Source organism: Lynx canadensis, chromosome C1 (genome assembly GCF_007474595.2).
Source record: "Lynx canadensis isolate LIC74 chromosome C1, mLynCan4.pri.v2, whole genome shotgun sequence".
NCBI lineage: Eukaryota > Metazoa > Chordata > Mammalia > Carnivora > Felidae > Lynx > Lynx canadensis.
The window spans coordinates 77,420,787-77,444,795 of NC_044310.1; the positions used below are offsets into that span (position 1 = coordinate 77,420,787).

The 24,009-nt window shown below is 40.6% G+C and overlaps 1 protein-coding gene across 2 annotated transcripts in view; it reads right to left on the reverse strand.

The window, feature by feature from the left end:
- The window catches only part of TGFBR3 (transforming growth factor beta receptor 3), a 207,340-nt gene that overhangs the window by 180,822 nt on the left and 2,509 nt on the right, over positions 1–24,009 (reverse strand). Inside the window, exons 2-3 of one of the 2 annotated variants that reach the window (XM_030328180.1) lie at positions 12,850–12,903; positions 549–731 (exon numbers count right to left, since the gene is read on the reverse strand). In XM_030328180.1, the coding sequence (XP_030184040.1) occupies positions 549–636 (88 nt within the window). In that variant the 5' untranslated portion in view covers positions 637–731; positions 12,850–12,903. The remainder of the gene's footprint in view (positions 1–548; positions 732–12,849; positions 12,904–24,009) is intronic. The other variant, XM_030328179.1, reaches the window with a different exon arrangement.

Genomic DNA, 24,009 nt, shown 5'->3' on the forward strand with positions numbered 1-24,009 from the left:
TGTTCCCACCAAATCTTTTGTTTCTTCTTATCTCCAATCTCATACTCTGATGGCCTCCAGGAAGCACAGTTCTGTACTTTTCCTAAAGTTACACATTAAAATATCTGAATAGACAAAATTAATAACCTCCTAAGCATCTCTGCAGAGATGGAATGTCACCTCTATCTACAAGATCTATTTATTTTATGATAAAGAACAAAAAGGCTTTCTTGAAATTTTCATTTAGGACAAGAAAAGAAACGTAATCTATGCATGTAACAAAATGAAGCAGGTTTAAACATTAGCATATTTGTTCTCTACCTATGTCACCACTGATGGTTAGTTAGGTATCTACATCACCAACATGAGAATGTCTAGTACCAGTCTAGTAAAATGTAACACAGGCAAACATACTATGTAATCTGTGGTCAAATATTTTATTTCCTCGAAGAACATAAATACGTTTTGCATAAGCATCACATTTCCTAAATTTTTCCAAACTGAAGAGGCTGAGGCAAAATATACCCAGAAGAATATAATGAGTCTGCAACCTATATTATACAACTCACCGGCAGTGGCTACACAGGAACTCAGCAAGGCAAACATGGCGATCACATAGTAAGAAGCCATTTTGATTTCTCCAGAAGCATGCCCCATTTAGTCACCCTCAGCTGAGACTTCTTCAGATTGTAGACAGCCTTTGCAAATCGGAAGTGGCCTTAAAAAATCCTTCTTTCCAATTTTCAAATTGCCTGTAAAAATAAACATATTTCAAGAAGAAAACTTAACGCAGAAACATCTTTTCAAAAACACACATTAAAGGGAAATGAACAATTTCTAAGAGTGCCTGGGTGGCTCAGTCGGTTGAGTGTCTGACTCCTGATTTCAGCTCAGGTAATGATCTCACAGTTTGTGGGATTAAGCCCCGAGTCAATTGGGATTTTCTCTCCCTCTTTCCTCTCTCTCTCTCTCTCTGCCCCTCCTGGGCATGTGCATGCTCTCTCTTGTTCTCTCTCTCAAAATAAATAAATAAACATTAAGAAAAAAAAGCATCTGGGGCACCTGGGTGGCTCAGTCCGTTAAGCGACCGACTTCAGCTCAGGTCATGATCTCGCCGTTTGTGAGTTCGAGCCCCTCGCTGGGTTCTGCTGCTGACAGCTCAGAGCCTGGAGCCCATTTTGGATTCTGTGTCTCCCTCTCTCTCCGCCCCTCCCCCTGCTCAGATTCTGTCTCTCTTTCCTTCAAAAATAAACAAACATTAAAAAAATGTTTTTAAATAAATAATAATAAAAGAATTTCTAAAGGGTGTAAGATAAATTTATCTTAAAACATGCTTAGACAGCACTCCAGGAAGCTGAAGTGGGGGGTGCTAATTACCTAATAAAGATTTTTAAAGCAAATACTTCTATAAAGAAATGCTTATTTTTGACCCTTTTTTTTTTTTTAAGTAATCTCTCCACCCAACATGGGGCTCAAACCTGCAACGCTGAGATCAAGAGTTGCACACTCCACTGACTGAGCCAGCCAGGTGCCCCAGACACTTTAAACCTTTGGTTTTATATAATATTTTCAGGAATACAGAAGAAAATCAAGGTGCATCTACAATAGAATATTACCAGTTACACTGTGACACTAAGGTAATCAATGACACTTGATATATGAATTTCCTAGTGTCAACAAGGAAATACAAAGAACTCTGATCAGAGACTCAATCTATTGTTATAATGACAGAGTCATTACAAGCATCAAATTAAGATACATTAATAACAAATCTTAAAAAAAAAAAAAAGAACCATCAAAAGGAGAAATTCTCACGTCAACTGTCTGACAACATTTTAATAGGAGGAAAGTCTTCCCTGTCCCTCAATCCCATCTGAGACTCTCTCTCTGATTACTGGACCAGAGGATCCAGAGGTCCTTTCTAACCTTATGCTAACCAGAGCCTTGAATAACAAGTTTTATGGTGGTTTGTTTAACTTGAATATCCCTCCTATGGCCCTAAAGATTACCTCATTTAGAAGCACCAAATATATTCTCCAGCCCTATATCCTGGCACAACCCACAGAAGTTGTTCGATTCAACAAGCATTTATTGAGCACCTACTATGTTCCAGGCACTGTGTAAGGGCATGGCTAAAACCACAAAGACCCTGCCTGATCTAGGTGCTGAGCAGATAAGATCATGGAGTTTTCAGGAACCAATTCGAATATCTGGGGACTACAGCTTTGTTACCCTCACGCAGGAAATACTATCTACAGAACCGGCTTGCTAACTTCACAGACAAAGCCAGTTTGGGTACTTGTAGATACAGTACAAAAATATAAAAAGATAACGGCAAAATGAGTTTCTAATTAAGTGATCTTAGTTCATGGAATCAAGTGTTCAAGAAAAGATATTTAAAATGGCTCTTTTCAGTAGTAAACTAACTGCCTGTGAGAAGGAGGGAAAGAGGTCGATTGGGGACAGAGGTGGGAGAGCACAGGAGCCTTTTTACTGATTCTCATTTGAGTTTTGTACCATTGGGGTATTGCAGGTATTACCTATCCAGAAATAATAACAATCAGGTCCTAATATCAAAAAGAATTATTTATGTATGCCTTGAAACTAAACTGTTATATATGCAGGAGGTACAGTTGTTCAATTTTGATGTAATATTGTGATTACAAAGAGGCACCTGGGTGGCTCAGTCGGTTAAGCGTCCAACTCCTGATTTTGGCTTGGGTCATAATCTCAGCGTTCTTAAGATGGAACCCCACATCGAGCTCTGGGCTGACAGTGCGAAGCCTGCTTGGGATTCTCTCTCTCTCTCTGCCCCTCCCCTTCTTGTGCTTTCTCTCTCAAAAATAAACGAATAAACATAAAAAAAAAAAAAAAAAGAGAGAGACAGTGATTAAAAGCCCAGTATGAATAGAACATGGATTATGGTAACCGTTAAAACCCTGCCTAGGTATGAATTTACTCTGTCACCTACCAAATGGGTTATGTTGGGTAGATTATTCTGCATGCATAAACCTATCATATGGGCTATTGTGAGGATTGTGTGTGTGTGTGTGTGTGTGTGTGTGTGTGTGTAAAGCTTAGAACAGCGCAGAGCACATAATAAGCAATCAATAAATGCTACCTGTGCATTACTTTTGAGGGATTTTTATACCTCGATACAGTGGAGAAATTCGGGTGTGGTTATTAATATAATCCTTAGCTACTGTAAAAACCAGTTCAATCTTTCGTTTACTGAAAAATGAACACTTTAACAGATACAAAAAGGAGAGAAGCTAAAGAACAGAATCACTAAAAGAACAAAATTGCCAGTCAAGTAGAGGCACAAGTCATTGTGACACAACGGTCTGTCTCAAAACCGACTAAATTAGGTAATTTTGGAAGCCATGAAATTGACTTCAATCATCCCCTGAATCCAACACTGCTGTCACCATAATTCCACATTCACCTCAGATGAAATGGAAGTCTCCTCCGTGAACTTAAAAAGTCAATGACAGCAAAGAATTTGTCCCTATTTTTTCCCTTCAAAAAATTAAATTTCCTGAATGGATTGATAAGGAAAACTCTCTCCAGAAGAATATGTTATTTGAGCAAATGCTAAGGGCAATTTTTGCAAAGCAAAGCCTGTAAGGAGATCTGAGGAGAAGATGGCTTCCCAGAGGGTTTTTATGGAGCACATAAACTATAACCAGCACAAGGCTTGTGGGAATATTTAATGAGCATGTGTCACCCCCTACCCACAGCTGCAGAGGGTCTGTGGGACTGTGAGAATTAATCCAGGGGCTTAAACCAGGTCTGAATGAACCTGGGGAAAAGAAAGGCAAAACGTTCTATTAAAAATATAGACTGCAAATTGCTGACAAGAATATTGGGCAATTATTAAAATGCAGCAATTACAGATATAACAGAGCCAAGCTAAACAGTTTGATGCCCAAAGGCAAACCACAGCAAGTTTACACCGGATCTTAAAACATCTCCGAGGAAGTCCAGGACAAGTTGAAACTGCACACTGCTGCTTCTAACAAAGAGGGAGCTTTTCTTCTTGTAGCTTAAAAGTCCCTTCGTAATGTAACTTGTTCAAAAAGAAAATAAACTGCAAAGAGTTTTTGTCTAATCTTCTCAAAGTGGTGACAGGATCCTAAGGCAGAGGAGAATAAAAAGGGAAGCGTGTCATTCCCGTTCTGTGAAACTCCAATTTTGGCCAAGACTTGCACATATCGGCATCTAGTTTAGGGATCAGTTCCCCAACTAGAACAACGCTGCACGACTGAGGCTTCTAAAAAATTGCAGACCTGAGGAGTGCCTGAATGGCTCGGTCGGTTGAGCATCCAACTTGGGCTCAGGTCACGATCTCGTGGTCCGTGAGTTCAAGCCCCACATCCGGCTCTGTATTGACAGCTCAGAGCCTGGAGCCTGCTTCAGATTCTGTCTGTCTGTCTCTCTGTCTCTCTCTCTCTCTCTCTCTCTCTGCCCCTCCCCTGCTCATGCTCTTGCACACGTGCTTTCTCTCTCAAAAATAAATAAACATTAAAAAAAATTTTTTTTAAGTTGTAGATCTGAAATAAAACTGAGGAAATAAAAACTCCTCTTTTTTCTGTAAGGTTCTATCACACTCAATTTGTAAAGACCAGACTCACCACCCTGGTTTTCTAAACTCACTGAATCTCTTTGGACTTCATGAACTAAATGCTTCTTTTAGAAATATACATAAGGTACTCTGCGATCTTGAAAGAACAATGTGGGGTCCACTCATTTTGTTCACATGTCAAAGTAATGTGTTCCATTCAAAGGGTACCAGAACTTTTAGTACCTACAAATGAGCAGGAAAAAATTCTGAGTGAGAGTTTAATGGATTTAAACACACACACACACACACACACACACACACACACGAATGTGTTACTAATTTTTTTTTTTTAAATAGGCTTCATGACCAGCTCAGAGCCCAACATGGGGTTTGAACTCATAACCCTGAGATCAAAACCTGAGCTGAGATCAAAAGTAGGATACTTAACCAAATGAGCCACCCAGGCACCCCTAATTCTTCTAATTTCAGAGTTCCTCTATTTCTGAGGCCATTAAACAGAGCATGCTGCCCCACACTGTCTGATGACCAAATAGCTCCGGCTATATCCACAAGATTATTCAAAATCAGAACTTACAATTAACTTGGAGTGGATCTATTTCTCAATTAAAGGAATTAGCATGCTAGAGATAGATACATCATAGCTTTTAAAGGTGGAAGACAGCAACATGATTTCAATGATGAAGAGGAACACAGTCTCCAAGCCCAGCACTTGCCCAAAATAATACCGCAGCTTCAAGACTAGAAACCAGGTCTTCCCATTGTAGGCTCTACCTCCCAGATCCAGATCTGTCACAAAAAACAAGACACCATTTTCTCCCCCTCAATTCTCAATCTCTGTTGGAAAACAGTTTTTCCAAGACAGGGAGAAGCCTGACAGGGCTGCCATCACACACTGGGACTTACACACTGACATATACCCTCTGTACAAATCATTATGGATCTCAAACTACAACTTGACTTCAGGACTAAAGGTGGCAACTATAATAAATAAAGAATCCATGGTAATGTGGTATGACTCCCAAGCTCTCTGAAAATGCAAAGGGCAAGATGAAGCACAAACATGTGCATTGTCCTATCTTAACACTAAGACTTTGGTCAATGAGGAAAATATTCAACAAATCTGAAGATCTTCAAGACAGAAATATATTGAGTAGAATGAAAAAAAAATACCATTGAGTGGAATTTTAAAAAACACCAAAATAACACCTGAGTTTCTGGTCCCTTAAACATGAAATTACTTTTTAACGGATCATTAAAATGTTTCTGGTTGGCCATGTACGTGAATTTTGGGGAGAAAATATACTGCTAAGTCTGTAAATGGTTAAAGAAAAGTTGGTAAAGGAATTCGTCTCATGGTTATTCAACATGTTATTCAGGGGATTTAAAAAAAGAGGCAGGATGGATGACATCAATATCTAGCTTGGCAGCTTATAAAAAGGGGTATACAGGATGTAGAAGAGATACTGTTGTTTGATGACATTTGGATGCCCTTTAAGACCTGTACACAGAGAAAGCAAAGCCACCTTACTGAATCACAACAGCAAGTCTCAGATTTCTCTACTATACAAAGAAACTGGTTAATTCCAAATCCCCATTTTCAGACAGATTTGGCAAAAGGGGGAAAGTTCTGGATTTGGATAAGAACTCTTTGGAATCACATTCAAACGCAATCAACATTCAACAAATACTACGATGAGCCAGGTGCTGTTGAAGATGCCAAAGCTACAGCACTGAAAAAGGAACCAAAAATCCTGCCCTCATGGAGCTTGTATTTAGTAGAAGTGACACCTATTGTGACATTAGGTAAGATATTTAATTTCCTGAACTTTATTTCTTCCTTCAGTAGGTCTTTAGTTATTGCTCACTCTGTGTCAGGCAATGGGAATATAACAGCCAAGGAACGAGATACGTTCTGTGCCCTCATGGGCTTACAGTCTGGTGGGATAAACCCACAAATGCTCACAAATTTGTAATTACATGCTATGATAAGAGCTCTAAAGGAAAAGTACCCACAACCTGAAGGATAAGTAGAGATTTAAAACAGTGAGGTTTAAAAGATTTCCAGGTACGGGAACTATTAAAGGCCCCTGGCACTGGAGGGAAAGAGGCTGCAAAGCCAAAAAAGAAAAGAAAGAAATAAGGTTCAAGAAAGGGTTTAAGTAGGGAAGAGTTATGATCCATTGGGTTAAGATTTCCCCCGTATAGGGGCGCTTGGCTGGCTCAGTGGGTAGAGGTTGCAACTCTTAATCTTAGGGTCATGAATTCAAGTCCCACGTTAGGCATAGAGTTTACTTTAAAAAGCAGGGGGGAAGGCCTGGGTGGCTCAGTTGGTTGAGTGTCTGACTCTTGATTTCAGGTCAGGTCTAGCCACACGTTGGACTCCACACTGAGCATGGAGCCTGCTTAAGATTCTCTCTCTCTCCTCCATCCCCTCTCCTCTGCTCGCGCTCTGTCTCTGGCATAAAATTAAAAAAAAAGATTTCCCTGGTACAGACATTATGGAAAACAGTATGGATGTTCCTCAAAAAATTAAAAATAGAACTACCATATATGATCTAGTAACTCTACTTCTGGGTATATATCCAAAGGAAATGAAATCACTGTGCTAAAGAGATATCTGCACCCTTATGTCCACTGCAGTATTATTTAAAATAGCCAAGACCCTTGGGGCGCCTGGGTGGCTCAGTCAGTTGAGTGTCCGACTTCAGCTCAGGTCACGATCTCACGGTTCGTGGGTTTGAGCCCCGCATCGGGCTGTGTGTGCTGACAGCTCAGAGCCTGGAGCCTGCTTCAGATTCTGAGTCTTCCCTCGCTCTGTGCCCCTCCCCCACTCATGCTCTGTCTCTCTCAAAAGTGAATAAAGATTAAAAAAATTATAAATTAATAAATAAATAAAAATAATAAATAAAATAGCCAAGACCCTGGAAACAACCTAAATGTCCATCAACAGGTAAATGGATTTTTAAAAAATGCAGTATATATACACAATGGAATACTATTCAGCCAGAAAGAAAGAAAGAAAGAAAGAAAGAAAGAAAGAAAGAAAGAAAAGAAAAGAAAAGAAAAGAAATGCTGCATTTCCAACAACATGGAAGGACTTTGTGGGTATTATGCTAAGTGAAATAACTCAGACATTTCATATGACAGTCTATGAGCTCACTTATATGTAGAATCTAAAAACTGAACTCACGGAAACAGAACAGATTGATGGTTGCCTGAGGTTAGGGGTGGAAGAAGTGGGGGAAGATGATCAAAAGGTAAAAACTTCCAGTTATAAGATCAATTAAGTCCCGGGGATGTAATATACAACATGATGACTACATGTTAACAATACTGTATTACATATTTGAAAGTTGCTAAGAGAGTAAATCTTAAAAGTTCTCATCACAAGAAAAAAAAAATCTGTGACTAAGTGAGGTGATGGATGTTAAGTAAACTTATTGTGGTGATCATTTTGCTATATATACATAACACATATCATTATGTTTTACACCCTAAACTTACACAACATTATGTCAATTATATCTCAATATAACAGGAAAAAAAATAAAAATAAATAAACATTTTCTTGAGTACCCTATTGAGAATATACTGAAAGGAGCCTAGAGTGCATGGAAAATCCATGGAGACTCTCAGAGCAGAGAGCCTCGTGGCTGGCTCATCTGGTAAAGCATGCAACTCTTGATCCTGGGGTTGTAAGCTTGAGCCCCATGTTGGGTACAGAGGTTATTAAAAGTAAAATCTTGGGGCACCTGGGTGACTCAGCTGATTGAGCATCTGACTTTGGCTCAGGTCATGATCTCATGGTTCATAAGGTCAAGCCCCATGTCAGGCTTGCTGCGCAGAGCCCACTTTGACTCCTCTGTTCCCCTCTCTCTGCCCCTCCCCTGCTCATGCTCTCTCTCTCTCTCTCTAAAATAAACACTAAAAAAATAAAATCTTTAAAAAAAAAAAAAAGACTCTTAGAAGCAGATCACACAAGAAAAGAGTTTTAGATGAGAATGGAGACTCGGTTTCTTCATTTTTTAGAAGAAAATAACCTTCCCTACATAACAGGGTTGTTGCAAGAATCAAATAAGACTGTACGTGTAACAGCACGAGAGCTATCATTATTTGTCACAGCAGGCTATCTCTACCAAAGAGAATGAATCCTGAGGCCTAAGATTAAAGTTCCAACATTCTGTGGCTGCCAGTGGCAGGAAAAGAAGAATTACTTTTGAACTACCTTACACATGGGAAGGAATTCCACATGAAGACTCCCACATGAAGGGAGGCAGGAGGCACGGAGGTTACAAGATGTTCAGAGAAGCTGGACTCTGCTCTCCCCGGCACCTCCAGGGCCTGGCCCACCCTCATTCCTGACCCAGAGTATGACCAACACATCTCTGGCCCCAGAATCCTTAGTTACCTTGAGTCTGACCTTCAGCCAGTCCTTAAAAGCCCCTCTGTCTATCCCAAGCACAACAGATCTCACTGCCCAAGCAAAATACAGCAGAAAGGGATGCACTTCATACTGCTGTAAAAGACCACGTTTTATTCAAGTTCACAAAGGAAAGATTTTTTCACCCACCCTCGCAGTATTTCAAGGACAATCCTTCACACTTAACATTTTTGGATTCAAAGATTGCTGTTGCTCATAACTATAAGCTAATTAATAGAGAACTGTACTTGGGGATTCCAAACCTGGCTTACCCAGACATGTTACACTGGACAGCCTCTACCACTCCCTTATCTGACATTCTGATTATAATATGTGAGATAGAATATGGGCATGTTACCTAAAACAATACCTGGCCCAAAGTACATTAAAAATATATGTATATGTGGGGCGCCTGAGTGGCCCAGGCGGTTAAGTGTCTGACTTCGGCTAAGGTCATGATCTTGCGGTCCGTGAATTCGAGCCCCATGTGGGGTGCCCAGCTCTGTGCTGACAGCTCAGAGCCTGGATCCTGCTTCAGATTCTGTGTTTCACTCTGTCTGTCTGTCTGTCTGTCTCTCTCTCTCTCTCCCCCTCCCCTGTTCATGCTCTTTCTCTCTCAAAAATAAATATTAAAAAAACTTTTTTTAAATAGTAGTCACTGAAGTTTTTTATGGCTAAAATACCCCTAGGCTTTCAAAAAACCAAGCAAACTACTAGTAGTGAGATAATATAGTTTATACCAAAAATCTGTATTAATTTTAGACTCCATCATCTAGAATTTCAAAAAAATACCTCCATTACCAAAAAACAATGACTCCAAACTCAATACAAGATAGGAGTCCTAAAGATAGTCCTAATACTGCAAAGCTGCTGCGAAAGGGTGCTAAAGCGACTGACTGCCTCAACAGCACTGGTGTAAGTTTCAGGAATCTGGCTGCAGGGCCCTCCTCAATTCTACCTTACCATTCCCAATTTAGCTTCAGGGGTTTAGCCGGAGGCTGAGGAACTCATGCTGGCAATGGCACCAACCAAGCTGCCTGGAGTGAGGAATCAGCTATCACCAAAAGGGCCTACTGAATCACGAAGCTGCAATTATTCCAGCAAAAGTCAGCACAGCTGAGTATCAGGACACCAGTCAACATCCCTTAGGCCCTAGTAAGCACTCGGCCATTAAAAAAAACTTTGGGGAAGCTACATCTACTAGACCTCCATTAGACTATTTTGTAATTTAGTAATTTACTAAAATATTTTATTCACGTTTATTTACATTCACAGGGATTCTGCAAATAAATGAATTCAGAATAAATACTTCAGCAATAGACTATTCTAGTCTGCTAATTACAATTTAGCACATTTTTTTCTTTCTTTCCACTGACTTCCAATAAAACATTATTTCTCTTAAATGGGGGTAATCCCTTAATAGACATTTCAATTATTTAACTGATTATTTGGCAAAGAAAGGGCTCAGCAGCTGAGGCATGTGAAACATTAGAAATTAAAATCCTGGGGCACCTGGGTGGCTCAGTCAGTTGAGCATCCGTCTTCGGCTCAGGTCATGAAACACGGTCCGTGGGTTCGAGCCCCGCATTGGGCTCTGTGCTTGCTGACAGCTCAGAGCCTGGAGCCTGCTTCGGATTCTGTGTCTCCACTCTCTGCCCCTCCCCTGCTCGTGCTCTGTCTCACTCTGTCTCTCAAAAATAAATAAATGTAAAAAATAAATAAATAAATAAAATTTTTAAAAAAATTAAAATCCTTCAGTAGTCACCCACTGCTGTCAAGAATAAAGACCAAAACCCTTCCCATGACTGCTGGATGTTGCCTATTTAGTCTGACCTCATCCTCTGTATGCTCCAGCCACACCTGCCTCAATTCAGTCCCACAAAAGGGCCAAGCCCTTGCTTTCAGAAGCAATGTTCCAACCCTGTCAGAACTCAGTGATGCTCTGTAATCTCCCTAACACAGCCACTTACTAACATCTTCAGGTCTCAACTCTGTGTATAAGCATTACTTCTTTAAGGAAGCCTCCTATGATTCCCTCAGACACAGTTAAACTTAGACACCTGGAATGTAGTTCAAGTCAACTCTGCAGATAGATGTTTATGTGATTATTTCCTTCCAGGCATGGCTTTCCTACATCTGTTCACTCTGGAAAGAAGGACTGCAGTCTCCCGGCTAGTAGTAGTAGTCTACCTACTTGGCATATAGTAGGCATCCAATGAAGGTACCATAATGGGTAACCAGTATCAAACACAATTCTGTACATTACAGCTGAAAGGATGGAAAGATGGTGAATTATCAAAACATTTCTCAATAATAAATGATAAAGTGACAAATAACAGCTGTGTATAAGAAAGAACCTGTATCTCAGGCAGCTTCAAAGGAACAGGAAAGACAGGAGTTCTGGCATCAACATGTTTTACAAGCTTAGACAAGCCACTCCATTCTGGGCTTTAATTTCTTCATCTCTAATACGAAGAGATTAAACAAGAAAATCTTTTGTTCTATACCGTACTTATAATTGTCATTATATGTACTAACAACTAATCCTGAATCCCTCCTATAAAATGAGACTTCAAACACACTTGTGGAAATTTGAAATACATGGTCATGTAATAGCTAGCACGAATGACTTAACAAAACTGGAAAGTATTTGCCAAGAAAAACATTCAATTTGACAACCTAAGTGTAAATAAAATACTAAGACTATAGTAACTACTTTTAATACATAGCTGATATAAACAAAAATATTTTTTAAGTTTATTTTGAGAGAGAGCACATGAGCAGGGGGAAGGGGAGAGAGAGAGAGGGAGAGAGAGAATCCCAAGCAGGCTCCACACTGTCAATGCAGAGCCCCACTCGCAGGGTCCAATCCCACAAACCGTGAGATCATGACCTGAGCCAAAATCAAGAGTCAGATGTTTAACCGAATGAGCCACCCACGCGCCCCAACAAAATATATTTAAATCGTTATTTTCTGAGCAAAGTAGACACACACAAAACCTAAATATTGTCAGATCTGCCCAATTTATCAAAACTGCCATTTTTACTCTATTCCTAAAACTCCAAGAACTCTACTCATCCCCCTCACCTCATTCCAAAAAACATTCTAATTAATCCCATTCCACTGCGAACACAGTCTCCTTGACATTTTGTGGATAATTTGTTCCGTGTTATCTTCTACTCAGAGCCAACCCAGAATGTTAGAAATAGATAACATCTACTCCAGCCCTCTAATTTCACAGATTAGCAAACCAGGAATTAGAAAGGCTCGGTGACTGGCCCACCGTTACACAGCTAGTTTGTAGCACAGCCAAGAATTGTCCGCATGCTGCTTTGTAATTATTCTGTGGTTGTTCATGTTTTTATTCCATGTTCCCCTTCCTAGTAGAGGCTAACACCCTGCTTTCCTCTTCTGACCCCACAAAATATCTCAGCTACCACCTATTGAGCACCTACTGCGTTTTTCACAATTTCTCATTTCATCCTCTCAACAACCCAAGAATACTACTTTATAGTGAGAAAAGTGAGGCTTCAAGACACTCAACAGGCCCAGGGTCACCAGCTACTAAGTCTTGGCACCAGATTTGGAGCCCAGGTTTGTCTGATTCTCTTAACACTACAAATGGGAGCTCCTCCTCTATGGATGCCAACCAGGCCCTGCACTGTAGTGGGCATGATTCGATCCGACCTATGACAAGTTATTTTGTTTTGAAACCAGAGAGGCAAGGCTCAATGGGTGGTTTTATTTCACTTCATTCATTCACTCACTAAACATTTATTAGCACCTACCACGTGCCAGGCTAGTGCTGGGGAAGCTGGGGACACAGCAATGAACTAAACACGGCACTGTTTTCACGGAGCTTACCTTCTCATGGGGGAGAAAGACAACAAATTTGTAATGTGTCAAGTGATCGAAGTCCTATGAAAGAAAAATAAAGCAGGTTAAGGAGAGAGAGTGCTGAGAGGAGGACTATTATTTTAGACCTAGGGTGGTCACGGAAGTTGTGATATTGTGATTTATAACGAGAAATACACATTTGGTCTTAGTCCCCGATTCTGGCACGAAGTTCCTACAATCCTTGGAATTTCCTAAGTGATGACAGGAATAAAGGTGTCTTTTGTTGTGTTAATGAGGTGACTTCTGGACCCTACCTCAGGATGGGGGCTGCTTACCAGGAGAACCAACAGCTCACTGGAGGGTGGAAACTTTGAGTTCTTTTTCAGAGAGGGGCTGGAGGTTGACTCAACTGCCAATCGCCAAAGATTTAATCAACCATGCCTATGTAACAAAGCCTCTGTAAAAATCCAAAAGGATGGGGTTTGGAGACTGGGGAGAGTGCCTTGCCCAGGGAACATGGAAGCCCCATGCCCTTTTTCCACACCTTGCACTGTGTATCACTCCCGTCTCGCTATTCTTGAGTTATATCCTTTTACAATAAACCAGAAATCTAGTAAGTAAGATGTTTTTCTGAGTTCTGTGAGCAGCTCTAGCAAGCTAATCAAATCCAAGGAGGGGTTGTGGGAATCTCCAACCTGCAGCCTGGGCTTGTGACCCGTCAAGCAGAAGGCAGTCCTGTGGGACTGTGGAATCGAATGTTACCTCTCCAGGTAGAGAGTAAACAGTGTCAGAATTAGTGGTGTGTGGGAAGACAGCCCCACACACACATAGGAACTGGTTACCAGAAACCTTTTTAGAGGGCCTCTCAGATGAGGCAACATTTGAGCACAGGGACAGGGCTATGACAGAGCAAGACAGAGCTATGACAATATCGGAAAGAAAAGCATCGCAGACAGTGCAGTTAGTAAATATAAAGCGTGTGCTTGATGTGTTGTTGGAGATTACATATAGCGTAGTGCGAAGTGTTGGGAAACCCTGCCCCCAGGCCCTCAAATCCCTGCCCTGCCTCTTCCTAGCAGTGGAACTATGAGCAACTTACCTCCAAGTCTCATCTATAACATAGAAATAATGATTCTATTTTCCTAAGGGGGCTGTTATTAGAATTAAGTAAATTAGTAACACGTAAAGCATGTGTTAATGCTTTATGTTAATACCTAGTATGTTCCTAGGGTTCAGGAAATGGTAGTGATGATGATTTTTAACCAGGTCATTGATAACATCTCCATTCAAGACAATTTATTCTCAATTTGATAGTTTTGAATCCAAGGGTTAAATTACGCTGTTAGCTTTGTACATGGCCAATAACTTCCTCCTAAGCCTTTGACTTCCTTAGCTGGGCTTCCTGTCCTGATGAGGAACCATAATGATGTTATCACAAAAAGAGTAGGAGGAAGGGCACCTGGGTGGCTCAGTCTGGTTGATCAGTTGATGGTTGATCCTCAGACTCTTGATTTCAGCTCAGGTCGTGATCTCATGGTTACTGAATCATGATCTCATGGTTCATGAGTTTGAGTCCCACAACGGGCTCCTCACTGACAGTACAGAGCCTGTTTGTGATTCTCTCTCTCTCTCCCTCCCTCTCTCTGCCCCTTCCCTGCATGTACTTGCACTCTCGCTCTCTCTCAAAAATAAATAAACTTAAAAAAAAAAAAAAAAAAAGAGGCAGGAGGCAAATGACTCTAACAACACTGTTACACTAATACAAATTATCCTCTTCGTTCAACATAACCCCTACCCTGAAGAATCAAATGCTTCTTCAGAACTGTAACTTACTGTCCCTTGGATTTAAGTCACTGGTTTCATAAAACAGATCCCACCAGTCTTAACTCCTCACTAGCATCACTGACGGAAGCAGGCAGTAATTTCAACTGCAATCCTGTCTTCAGAAGGGTTAAAACTTCTCTTCAAAATGAAGATGGTAATTTAATTTAAAAAATTTAAAAAAAAAAGAAAAAAAAAAAAAAACCTTTCTCCATTGTCCCTTTGGCCTAAACTTAACTTTCTTTTCAAAGAAATTAGAACATCAAAGCAAATTCAAGAGTCATCTGGCCCAGCCGGCTCCAGACTATTCCTTAGAGCGTACCCCGAAGCAACTCAGGAAGGTCGGTGAGTGGCCCTGTGGATGGGCACAGAGCCAAGGGAAGATGTCAGGGCCGCAGGGAAATTCTGCTCCTCTGCCCTATACCCTCTCCCCGTGCTCTTTTCTTTAATGCTATGTTTACTTTTCATCTATGCAGCCCAATGGGTTAAAGGGCAAATCACAGGCAGAGAGAAACCACAGCAAGCCCAAGCCTGTGAGAGGTAAACTGGGAGTCTTCCCAAACCACTTGTAAGGCTGGGGAGAGCCCACGATTGCTGTTTTCAGTCAATTAAAAAGAGGTCAATGTTCTAGTATGACAGGTCTTGAATGAGGCATTTTAAACGTCAGATTTTCCTCCTTCTAGACAGATCTGATAGTTTTCCCTTTGAAATGCCATAAGTGTACATTTAACGGGAGATATAAGAAATCCACAAAATCTTCTCATTCATTTATTCACCTAACGAATATTTATCAAGTGCCTGCTCCATGCCAGCACTGTTTCAGGTACAGGGATTCAATATGGAACAAAACATACCAAAATCCCTGCCCTCATGGAGCTTACCTTCTAGCCAGAGGCGACAAATTATAAACAAAATATAAAACTGTGTCTGAGATAGAGATAAATGCTAAGAAAACAAAGCAGAGAAGAGGGAAAGGAAATATTTGGGGTCTTTGGTTTGGTTCTTTGTTGGGGTAAGGACTTACAGGAAATGAACTCTGTGGATATCTGAGAGAAAAATATTTCAAGCAAAGGAAACAGCACATGCAAAGGTCCTGAGACAGCATGTCTGACATGGTTAGGAAACAGACAGCAGGCCAGGAAGCTGGAGCACAGTGAGTGAACCAGAGAGCACAGGAATGAGATCAAAAAGGTAATGGATGTGACAAGGGAGTGATGGCTAGTTGTGTGGGGCTTTACAGATCATTGTAAGGATTCTGGCTTTTACCCTAAGATAGGAACATTAGAGTGTTTTAAGCAAAGGAATAACAGGATCTGACTTAGGCTTCATCGGGGCCATTTTGGCTGTTGGGTGGAGTATACTGCAGAGAAATTTTAAAAAAAGCACTACTCCCCAGCGGTCTGATCTTGGGCAGAGTGTGATCTTGGGCAGGGCATGTAACCTGCCTGTTCTCATCTTTCAAGGTACTTAAAGAGGATTATTTCTAACCCCCACTCTAACCTTAAACTCTATGATTCTGAGTTTATTTCCTTTGCAGTTTCTGTATGGTTACAGTTCACATCCACTGTAAGCTTTGCCTCTCTCCAAACCTTTAACTGAAGTGGAACTGAGTTGGAGAATTCAATGTGATAATATATATTATATACCAAGCCCATGCCACACTCCCAGGATACAGAGATGATGAGACATGATAATGCTCTAGGAAAGTCCACAATCTGGCAGACAAAGAAAATAAGTTCTCCAGAGGTAGCAAAAGTGCCGTAAAATAAATTAAGGGAAGATGCAAGCAACCACCTGCCAGGAAGAGCCATCTGTAGCTTCCCTACAGACTCTAACAACGTAGATAGAGACCTTGCATGAGTAAGCGGGAGACCACCAGAGAAAGGAAGGGAAGATATGCTAGGTGAGAGACAAGTACAAAAGCAAAGGAGCCTGAGAGCACCCAGCATGCTCTGTAATCCATAAGGGCTCTGGTATGGGAAGAGAGAGGTTTAGGGAGACGTAGGAGAAATGGCTTGAAAAAGCAGCTGAGGCTACATTATTAATAACTAGACATCTTCCGCCAAGGATAACGGAAGAGCAGTGACTTTTAAAATGCAAAAGGAGGGGCGCCTGGGTGGCTCAGTCGGTTAAACGTCCGACTTCAGCTCAGGTCACGATCTCCATCTCGATCTCGCAGTCCATGAGTTCGAGCCCCGCATCGGGCTCTGGGCTGATGGCTCAGAGCCTGGAGCCTGCTTCTGATTCTGTGTCTCCCTCTCTCTCTGCCCCTCCCCCGTTCATGCTCTGTCTCTCTCTGTCTCAAAAATAAATAAACATTAAAAAAAAATTTTTTTTAATAAATAAATAAAATGCAAAAGGAGCCTGGGTGGCTCAATCGGTTAAGCATCTGACTTCGGCTCAGGTCATGATCTCGCAGTTCGTGAGTTTGAGCCCCACGTTGGGCTCTGTGCTGACAGCTCAGAACCTGGAGCCTGCTTTGGATTCTGTGTCTCCCTCTCTCTCTGCCCTTCTCCTGCTCATGCTCTGTCTCTCTCTCTCAAAAATAAATTAAAAAAAAAAAAACAAAAAACGTTAAAATCCAAGAGAACATGGGGTGCCTGGGTGGCTCAGTCAGTTAAATGTCCCACACTTGATTTCGGCTCAGGTCATGATCTCACAGTTCATGAGACTGAACCCCTCAAGGGGCTCAGTGTGGATAGTGCAGAGCCTGGGGGGATTCTGTCTGTCTGTCTGTCTGTCTCTCTCTCTCTCTCTCTCTCTTTCAACCCCTCTCTAGTTCCTGCACATGCACACATGCTCTTTCTCTCAATCTCTCTCAAAATTAATAAACTTTAAAATAAAATGCAAGAAATGAAAACACAGATCTGTGTTTTAGAAGGTACCAACCAAAATGGATAAAAAGATGAAGATAGAGATGATGAAGCCAGGAAAACCAACTGGAAGACCCCTGCAATAGTGCACGTGAGATGATGATTTGGAAAGGGAAAGAAAATGTCAGCTGAGATCTGCTAAAGGTAAGCTACACGTGACTGGTATTACTCGGCTCAGGGAAGTAAGCAGAAGCAAGTTTAGTGTGCCTGAGGCTCCTAGCCTGGTAACTGGTGCCATTTACTGACACAGGAAATAAAGGATTGAGACTAGAGAGCACAGAGAAATAGTAGGTTGGGTTTGGGACTTGCTTTTAACAGAAAGACCTACAGAACAACAAGGTAGCTACTGGAAATAAAGGTATGAAATATAAAACTGGAAGTTACTGGCAGAAACATGGCCATTGAGGCATGGAAATACGAGCAACTATATGCAAACTGAGAAGAGAAGAGAAGAGAAGAGAAGAGAAGAGAAGAGAAGAGAAGAGAAGAGAAGAGAAGAGAAGAGAGAAGAGAAGAGAAGAGAAGAGAAGAGAAGAGAAAGGGAAAATATAAAACCTCGGAGAATGCCAACACATAGGAATCAAGCACTGGAAAGGCAACGTGAAGAAAGATCGAGAAGGTAAGGAGAAAACCGGAAGAAGGAGCTCCAAGGAAACTAAGATGATAAAAAGGTGGGGGAAAGACAAGAGTTAAGCAGCAAAGGCCCCAGAGAGAGGACAATGCAGACACCACTTAAAGCAAGCACAAGTTTCACACTTTGCACCTTTTCTCACACCCTGCCTTCGTATGGTGGGTGTGGGAGCCCGCCTGCAGCAGGCCAAGGACTTCAATAGGAGGTGAGAAAAAATGAGCCAATAGCCAAACACCACTAGCCCCGACAAACTGTGTTGTTACCAAAGATTCTGTACCATTAGGAAAGTTTTATTCAACACTCTGTGGAGGTGTAAGGTGTGAGAAACAGGAACTAAGACCTGCTGGGGGTGATCTTCTGGTGGTAGAAAGGAGATTTCTTAGTTAACACCTGGGTCTCACAGGACCACTAATCCTGAAACCAGCCGTAGGCACTCAGAAAGGCTAGGTGCTTCTGACAAGTGCTGAGGACACTATATGCACCCACACTTCATCCAGCTTCCAGGTAGGCTTCTCACACCAGCATCCCTAGCCTTTCTTTCTTCACCAGCAGAATGCTGCTCGGCATCAGGGACCACATTTCCATTCAAGTCTGGTAAAACGTGTACCGAAAAAACACAGCACCAACTACCCGGTATGATGTTGGGAGCCCATAGCATGGCACCATTCAGACTGGAAAAGGCTTTACCAAAAATACCAGCCAGGTCCCAGAACACTGGGACCAAACACCCTCGTGTCAGCAGAAGCTGCCTGACTACTCTTCCATTTGCTCTGTGAGAAACAAAAAGAAACTGAAGGAGGAGTCTTTAATCCCAAAATTATTCTTCATTTCCAATAGAGAACGCTTGAGAAAATTCTGAAAGCCAACCAGAAAAGACAGATTTTTAAAAATATTCATCTATAGTCTTTCCTCCTTTACCCTCTACAAAAAAGCAGCCCAACCCCCAAATGATCATTTTTCTTGGCTTAATTTCCCTATTTTTGTGATATATAATTGGAAACAGACCGCTTTTTCCTGGCTTCAGAGAACAGGATCTTTGGGGTTACAGGAGTTGCCAACTCCAGAACCTCAGCCTTAGCAAAGTTTCTTTTGCAAACCTTTTACCTATACCTTTAAGTAGTTAAAGTATATATTAATTCCAAAGAAAACACTTAAATCCCTCATTATTATACAAAAGTGAATTTTGTCCTAATGAATTAGATGCTACTTTCCCTTTTCTACCTGGTTAAACTAAACAGAATCCTGCTTTGTGTTCAATTATCTCCCATTTGAACTTTACCAAGAGCCCTCCACCCAACAAGGTATCTAAATGGGGTACCTTCTGGAACTATTTTTAAGAATTTAGTAGGACGGGTTCTACAGGAAACTCCTTGTTTGCCCACACACTGAATGAAATGAAAATCTTGAATATCTTAGAAAGCAACCACTCTAATAATGAAATAAAGATGCCACAAACTGAAAAAGGCATAAATACAAAAGAATATGAAATGTATCAAAGTAGGTCATCCTTCCTCAGGCTCCAAAAACATGATGCAACAATTGTCATGGATGAGTATGATGAAGTCAAAAGAAAAAGACAGGAGTGCCTTCACAAAGTTGGCTGTTATCTTAAATATTTTTTTCACAATTCAGATGGTATATTATGAATATGATGACAGGTAACAATCTCTATAAAAAATTTAAAAACTAAGCAATGTCTGCTCAGAAAGGCTTTGACAAAAGGAGACAGACCAACAATAGTACACAATGCTGATTTAGAAGTTCAGAAACTTCTCCCACACACATAGGGAAGACCTTACAATGTAATAATACAAAATGTATGTAATGAGTCAGTGGTGCTTTCCCTCAAAGTTGAAGTTAATTTGCCAGCCAACTGCACAAAGTCTAATATAACAAAAGGAGACATTTATTCTTTATGGACACTCAGAAGAGAGTTCTGTGTTTGAGTATGTTTTGTTTTAAAGGAAAAACAGAAAAGAGATTACGTATAACAACACAGGCAATACCACATAAAAGGACTTGGGTATCACACTGGAATCTAAGTATTTCACCTAAAATAACCTTCTAATTATGGGGGTGGAGGGGAGCCACATTCTTCTCCAGCAACCATCATACAGTGAATGATGAAATGAAATTTGCAAATACACACCCGTGTATTTTTGCATTCATTGACCAATTTCATACTGTCAAGACACATAAATCACTAAAAATGCTAATAGAAGTATACTCTCAAAAGGGAATCTTTTCATGTGCCAAGTTGAAATTAAGTATTCACCAAGTTTCCATTAATAAAACAGTAAGAACAAAACAAGAAATCCAAAGTTCTGGTAGACCATCCATCTGGTCCATCTGGTGTCCTTACCCATCAATGGAGGTTAGTCATCTCACCTGTCACACTGCAGCCCTTGTCTCACAGGGCAATCCGATCAACAGGAAAGCTCAAGGACTAGTAACTGTAAAGACTGTTTTCTACAGATCATTCTTTCAAGGACTAATCAACTTACACGTGTTTTTACAAATGTTCCATTTGCAATTTCACACAAAATCCTGACCTTCAGCATGTACCAGGGAAATGAATTATGGTACTTGGAAGGAAAGGCCAGCAGGTGCTTCTTCCTCCACAAACAGCACCCTACTCTGACCCCCTTCCCCCTGGAGTCCAGTGCCCAAGACGCAGGGAGACTATATGCTTCTGTATTACCATCCTTCCTCATAGAGATAGAGCTTGCATTTTAGATTTTATCTTAAATTTTTATTGTGGCAACAATTTAACAGTAAATCCCAAAAATGAACTTTGCCACGCTCTACTCTTATTCAGAGTCCTCTTCCCAGACTTGAAGAAACTTTCAGCACAAACACTAGTGTTAATCTTTTTTTTCTCCCCCCCCCCCCCCCGTAATTACCCTAAGCAGGAGATATCAGGATGGCCTGAGGGCATAACTCTAGGGCTCTTTTTTTCAGACCTTCAATAATAATTGAAGATTAAATAAATTAAATAAAGATGCCCTTAGTTGTCCTTCTATAAGTCTTGATGGTTGGCCTAGGAAACTAAAGAATAAAAAAAAAGTGTGTAAGGTCCAAATGAGAGTGGCCTCATGCAGAATTTTTACAAATGTTGTTCCAAACACTAAATACTGTGCACATCTTGGTTGGTATAAAAATCATTATTCTCTCTGAAAGAAGGAAAATTGCTTGGAAATCTGTCCTAAATCTTGAGCAAGGGCTTTGCAAACAGAGAAAAGAAAGCTCAATGTCAGTTAACAAACAAATGTTGTATTTCAAAAAGGTACAGAAATGAACAGAGCCCAGGAAATGGACCTAGATCATTTTTTATAAAGTCCTTCCAAACTGTGTTATTTCAGCTTGACTGGAAACCAAACAAATTAGCAATAGCTTTTGTTTTATGCAATGCTACAAAGAGACAACGCTGTATCATTCCAAGTATTAGCTCTGAAGATGTGGAACCAGAGAAATTACTGCTGTGTATCTTGGTGCAGTAATTTTCTTCCAAAACCACAACAGCTCTTGCTGAAACTGTTAAAGGCTAACTGTTATTTGTGAAAGGCTAGTTTTTCATATAACCGCAAATTACTTTTACATTGCAAACTGTCAATATTCCTACAGGTGATACAAGGTTACTTATAAGTTAAAGATCCTTAAAAACATTTGCTTACTTGAGTTATGCAAATTTCAAAAAGTAGTTAATATTTCTTAAGTTTCAAAATTTCAAGTTAAAAAAACACAAGGAAAATGCTCCAATACACAGAATAAAAGTAACAAAATCGTTTTTCAAATAGCTGTTAAGAGCAAAACAAAGAAAAAAAAAAGGGGAAGGCTGTCCTCATTAACTAATGAACCTGACAATTATAATTAGTTTTTGTCCAATAGCAACAAAGGGGAAAAAAAAAACCAAAAAAAACATGTTCAAGATAGATTGTCAATAGGGATAATTCAAAATGACGACAGCAAATTCATCCAGAAAAATATATTACAGCAATGTTAATACTTATCAGTCTGAATTCTAACTGTTCTGTTAAGCCTGAAATGTAAAGTCAGAACTTTCCACAGATTTATGATCCCAGGAAATTGGTGATCACTTAGGTACTAAAGAAGTCAGCAGAGATCACCTTAGCAGCATACTCAAAAGGACACTTTGAGTTCCCTGAGAGGTTAGGCCCAGATTCTCCCTGCAGGAAACTCACCTGACTTTCACAAGCTACAACTAAGTTTGCATGCAAAAGGGAAAGATTAATTACTTTGAATCTTTTTTTTTTTTTTTAAGTTTACTTATTTTTGAGAGAGAGACAGAGAATCCCAAGCAGGCTCCTCACTGTCAGCACCAACCCATGAGCCGTGAGATCAGGACCTAAGCCGAAATCAAGAGTCAGACCCTCAGCTGAATGAGCCACCCAGGCACCCCTAATTCCTTTGAGTTTTAAAAAGAATTGGACAATCCCTTCCTTTAAATTAACCAATTCTGTCAATTTATAAAGGCTTTCCAAGACAAAGCCTTAGGAAGCCTTAAGGCATCTTGGCCCCCTGCTATCAGAGGCTTGAAAGAGGACAGCTAATTCGCCAACTCCAAGACTAGGAACCAGAAGCCTATTAGGAGTAGGGGGTTTGAAAAATGTTTGCTAAAGGAGTGTAAACTACATGAGAGCATAGAAAATTAAGTTAAATCCTAAATAAAATGCTAATCTGAAGTAGCTTCTGCAATGCTGAGATTTTCAAAGAAGAGACTAAATTTTAAAGTTATTTTTTAAAAGGATCCACATGATCCTAACTTGCTAAATGAAATAAAGTCAAAACTACCTAACACACAAGAAACAAGCTGGGGCACCTGGGTGGCTCAGTCGGTTGATCATCCGTCCAACTCTTGATTTCAGCTCAGGTCATGTTCTCACAGTCAAGGTATCGGCTCACATCACGCTCTCTCCCTCCCTTTCTGCCCTTCCCTCCCAGCCCCCAATCACACACACACTCTCTCAAAATAAATAAATAAACAAAGAAGGAGGAGGAGGAGGAGGAGGAGGAGGAGGAGGAGGAGGAGGAGGAGGAGGAGGAGGGAAGCTGGCCTACCAAACTGCAGGCAAAGATTGAAAACTTTGCTTAAAAGTCAGTTTAACTGTTTTTCCAGGCACGTTAATTTTTTAAGTTTTTTAAAATTTGAGACAGAAAGCACCAGCGGGGGAGGGGAAACAGGGAAGAGAGCGCGAGAACCCCAAGCAGGCTCTGCACCACCAGCCTAGAGGAGGACGCAGGATTTGAACGCAGGAACAGTGAGATCATGACCTGAGCCAAAGTCGGACAACTACCCGGCTGAGCCACTCAGGTGCCCCCAGGCATGTTAATTCTTAAATAATGTTTATATTTTATTTACAAGATCAGTGTCTATAGACACGTCACACCTCTACAAGACAAATACAATACGTCTGAACTATTACTATGTACCAAGATATAAGCCTCTGAAGAATGCCTAGAATTGCTGCTACTCAGGATAACAATCTCTCAGTCTTACACTTGGAAGATGCTAATGAAGAATTATAATGACAGGATTGTGAGTGTACCAACCTTCCCGAAAACAAACTCACTACATCCAATTTTCTACAAAAGACAAATGAGGACCATTACAAAAGGATACACAATGGATCTCTCTGGACTCCCAGTTCTCCTGGATAATTGAAATATTGTTCAAATTACACAAAATTATCTTACATACACTTCTTAGGGAAAACAAATGGAAAAAACTACATGCACGTGTATTTAATATCTGTCCAGCCACGAGAGAGTTGACATATATCCAACATATAGGCCTGGTCCTCAAGGTCATTCTTATTATAATCAGTTGAAATTAAACCCAGT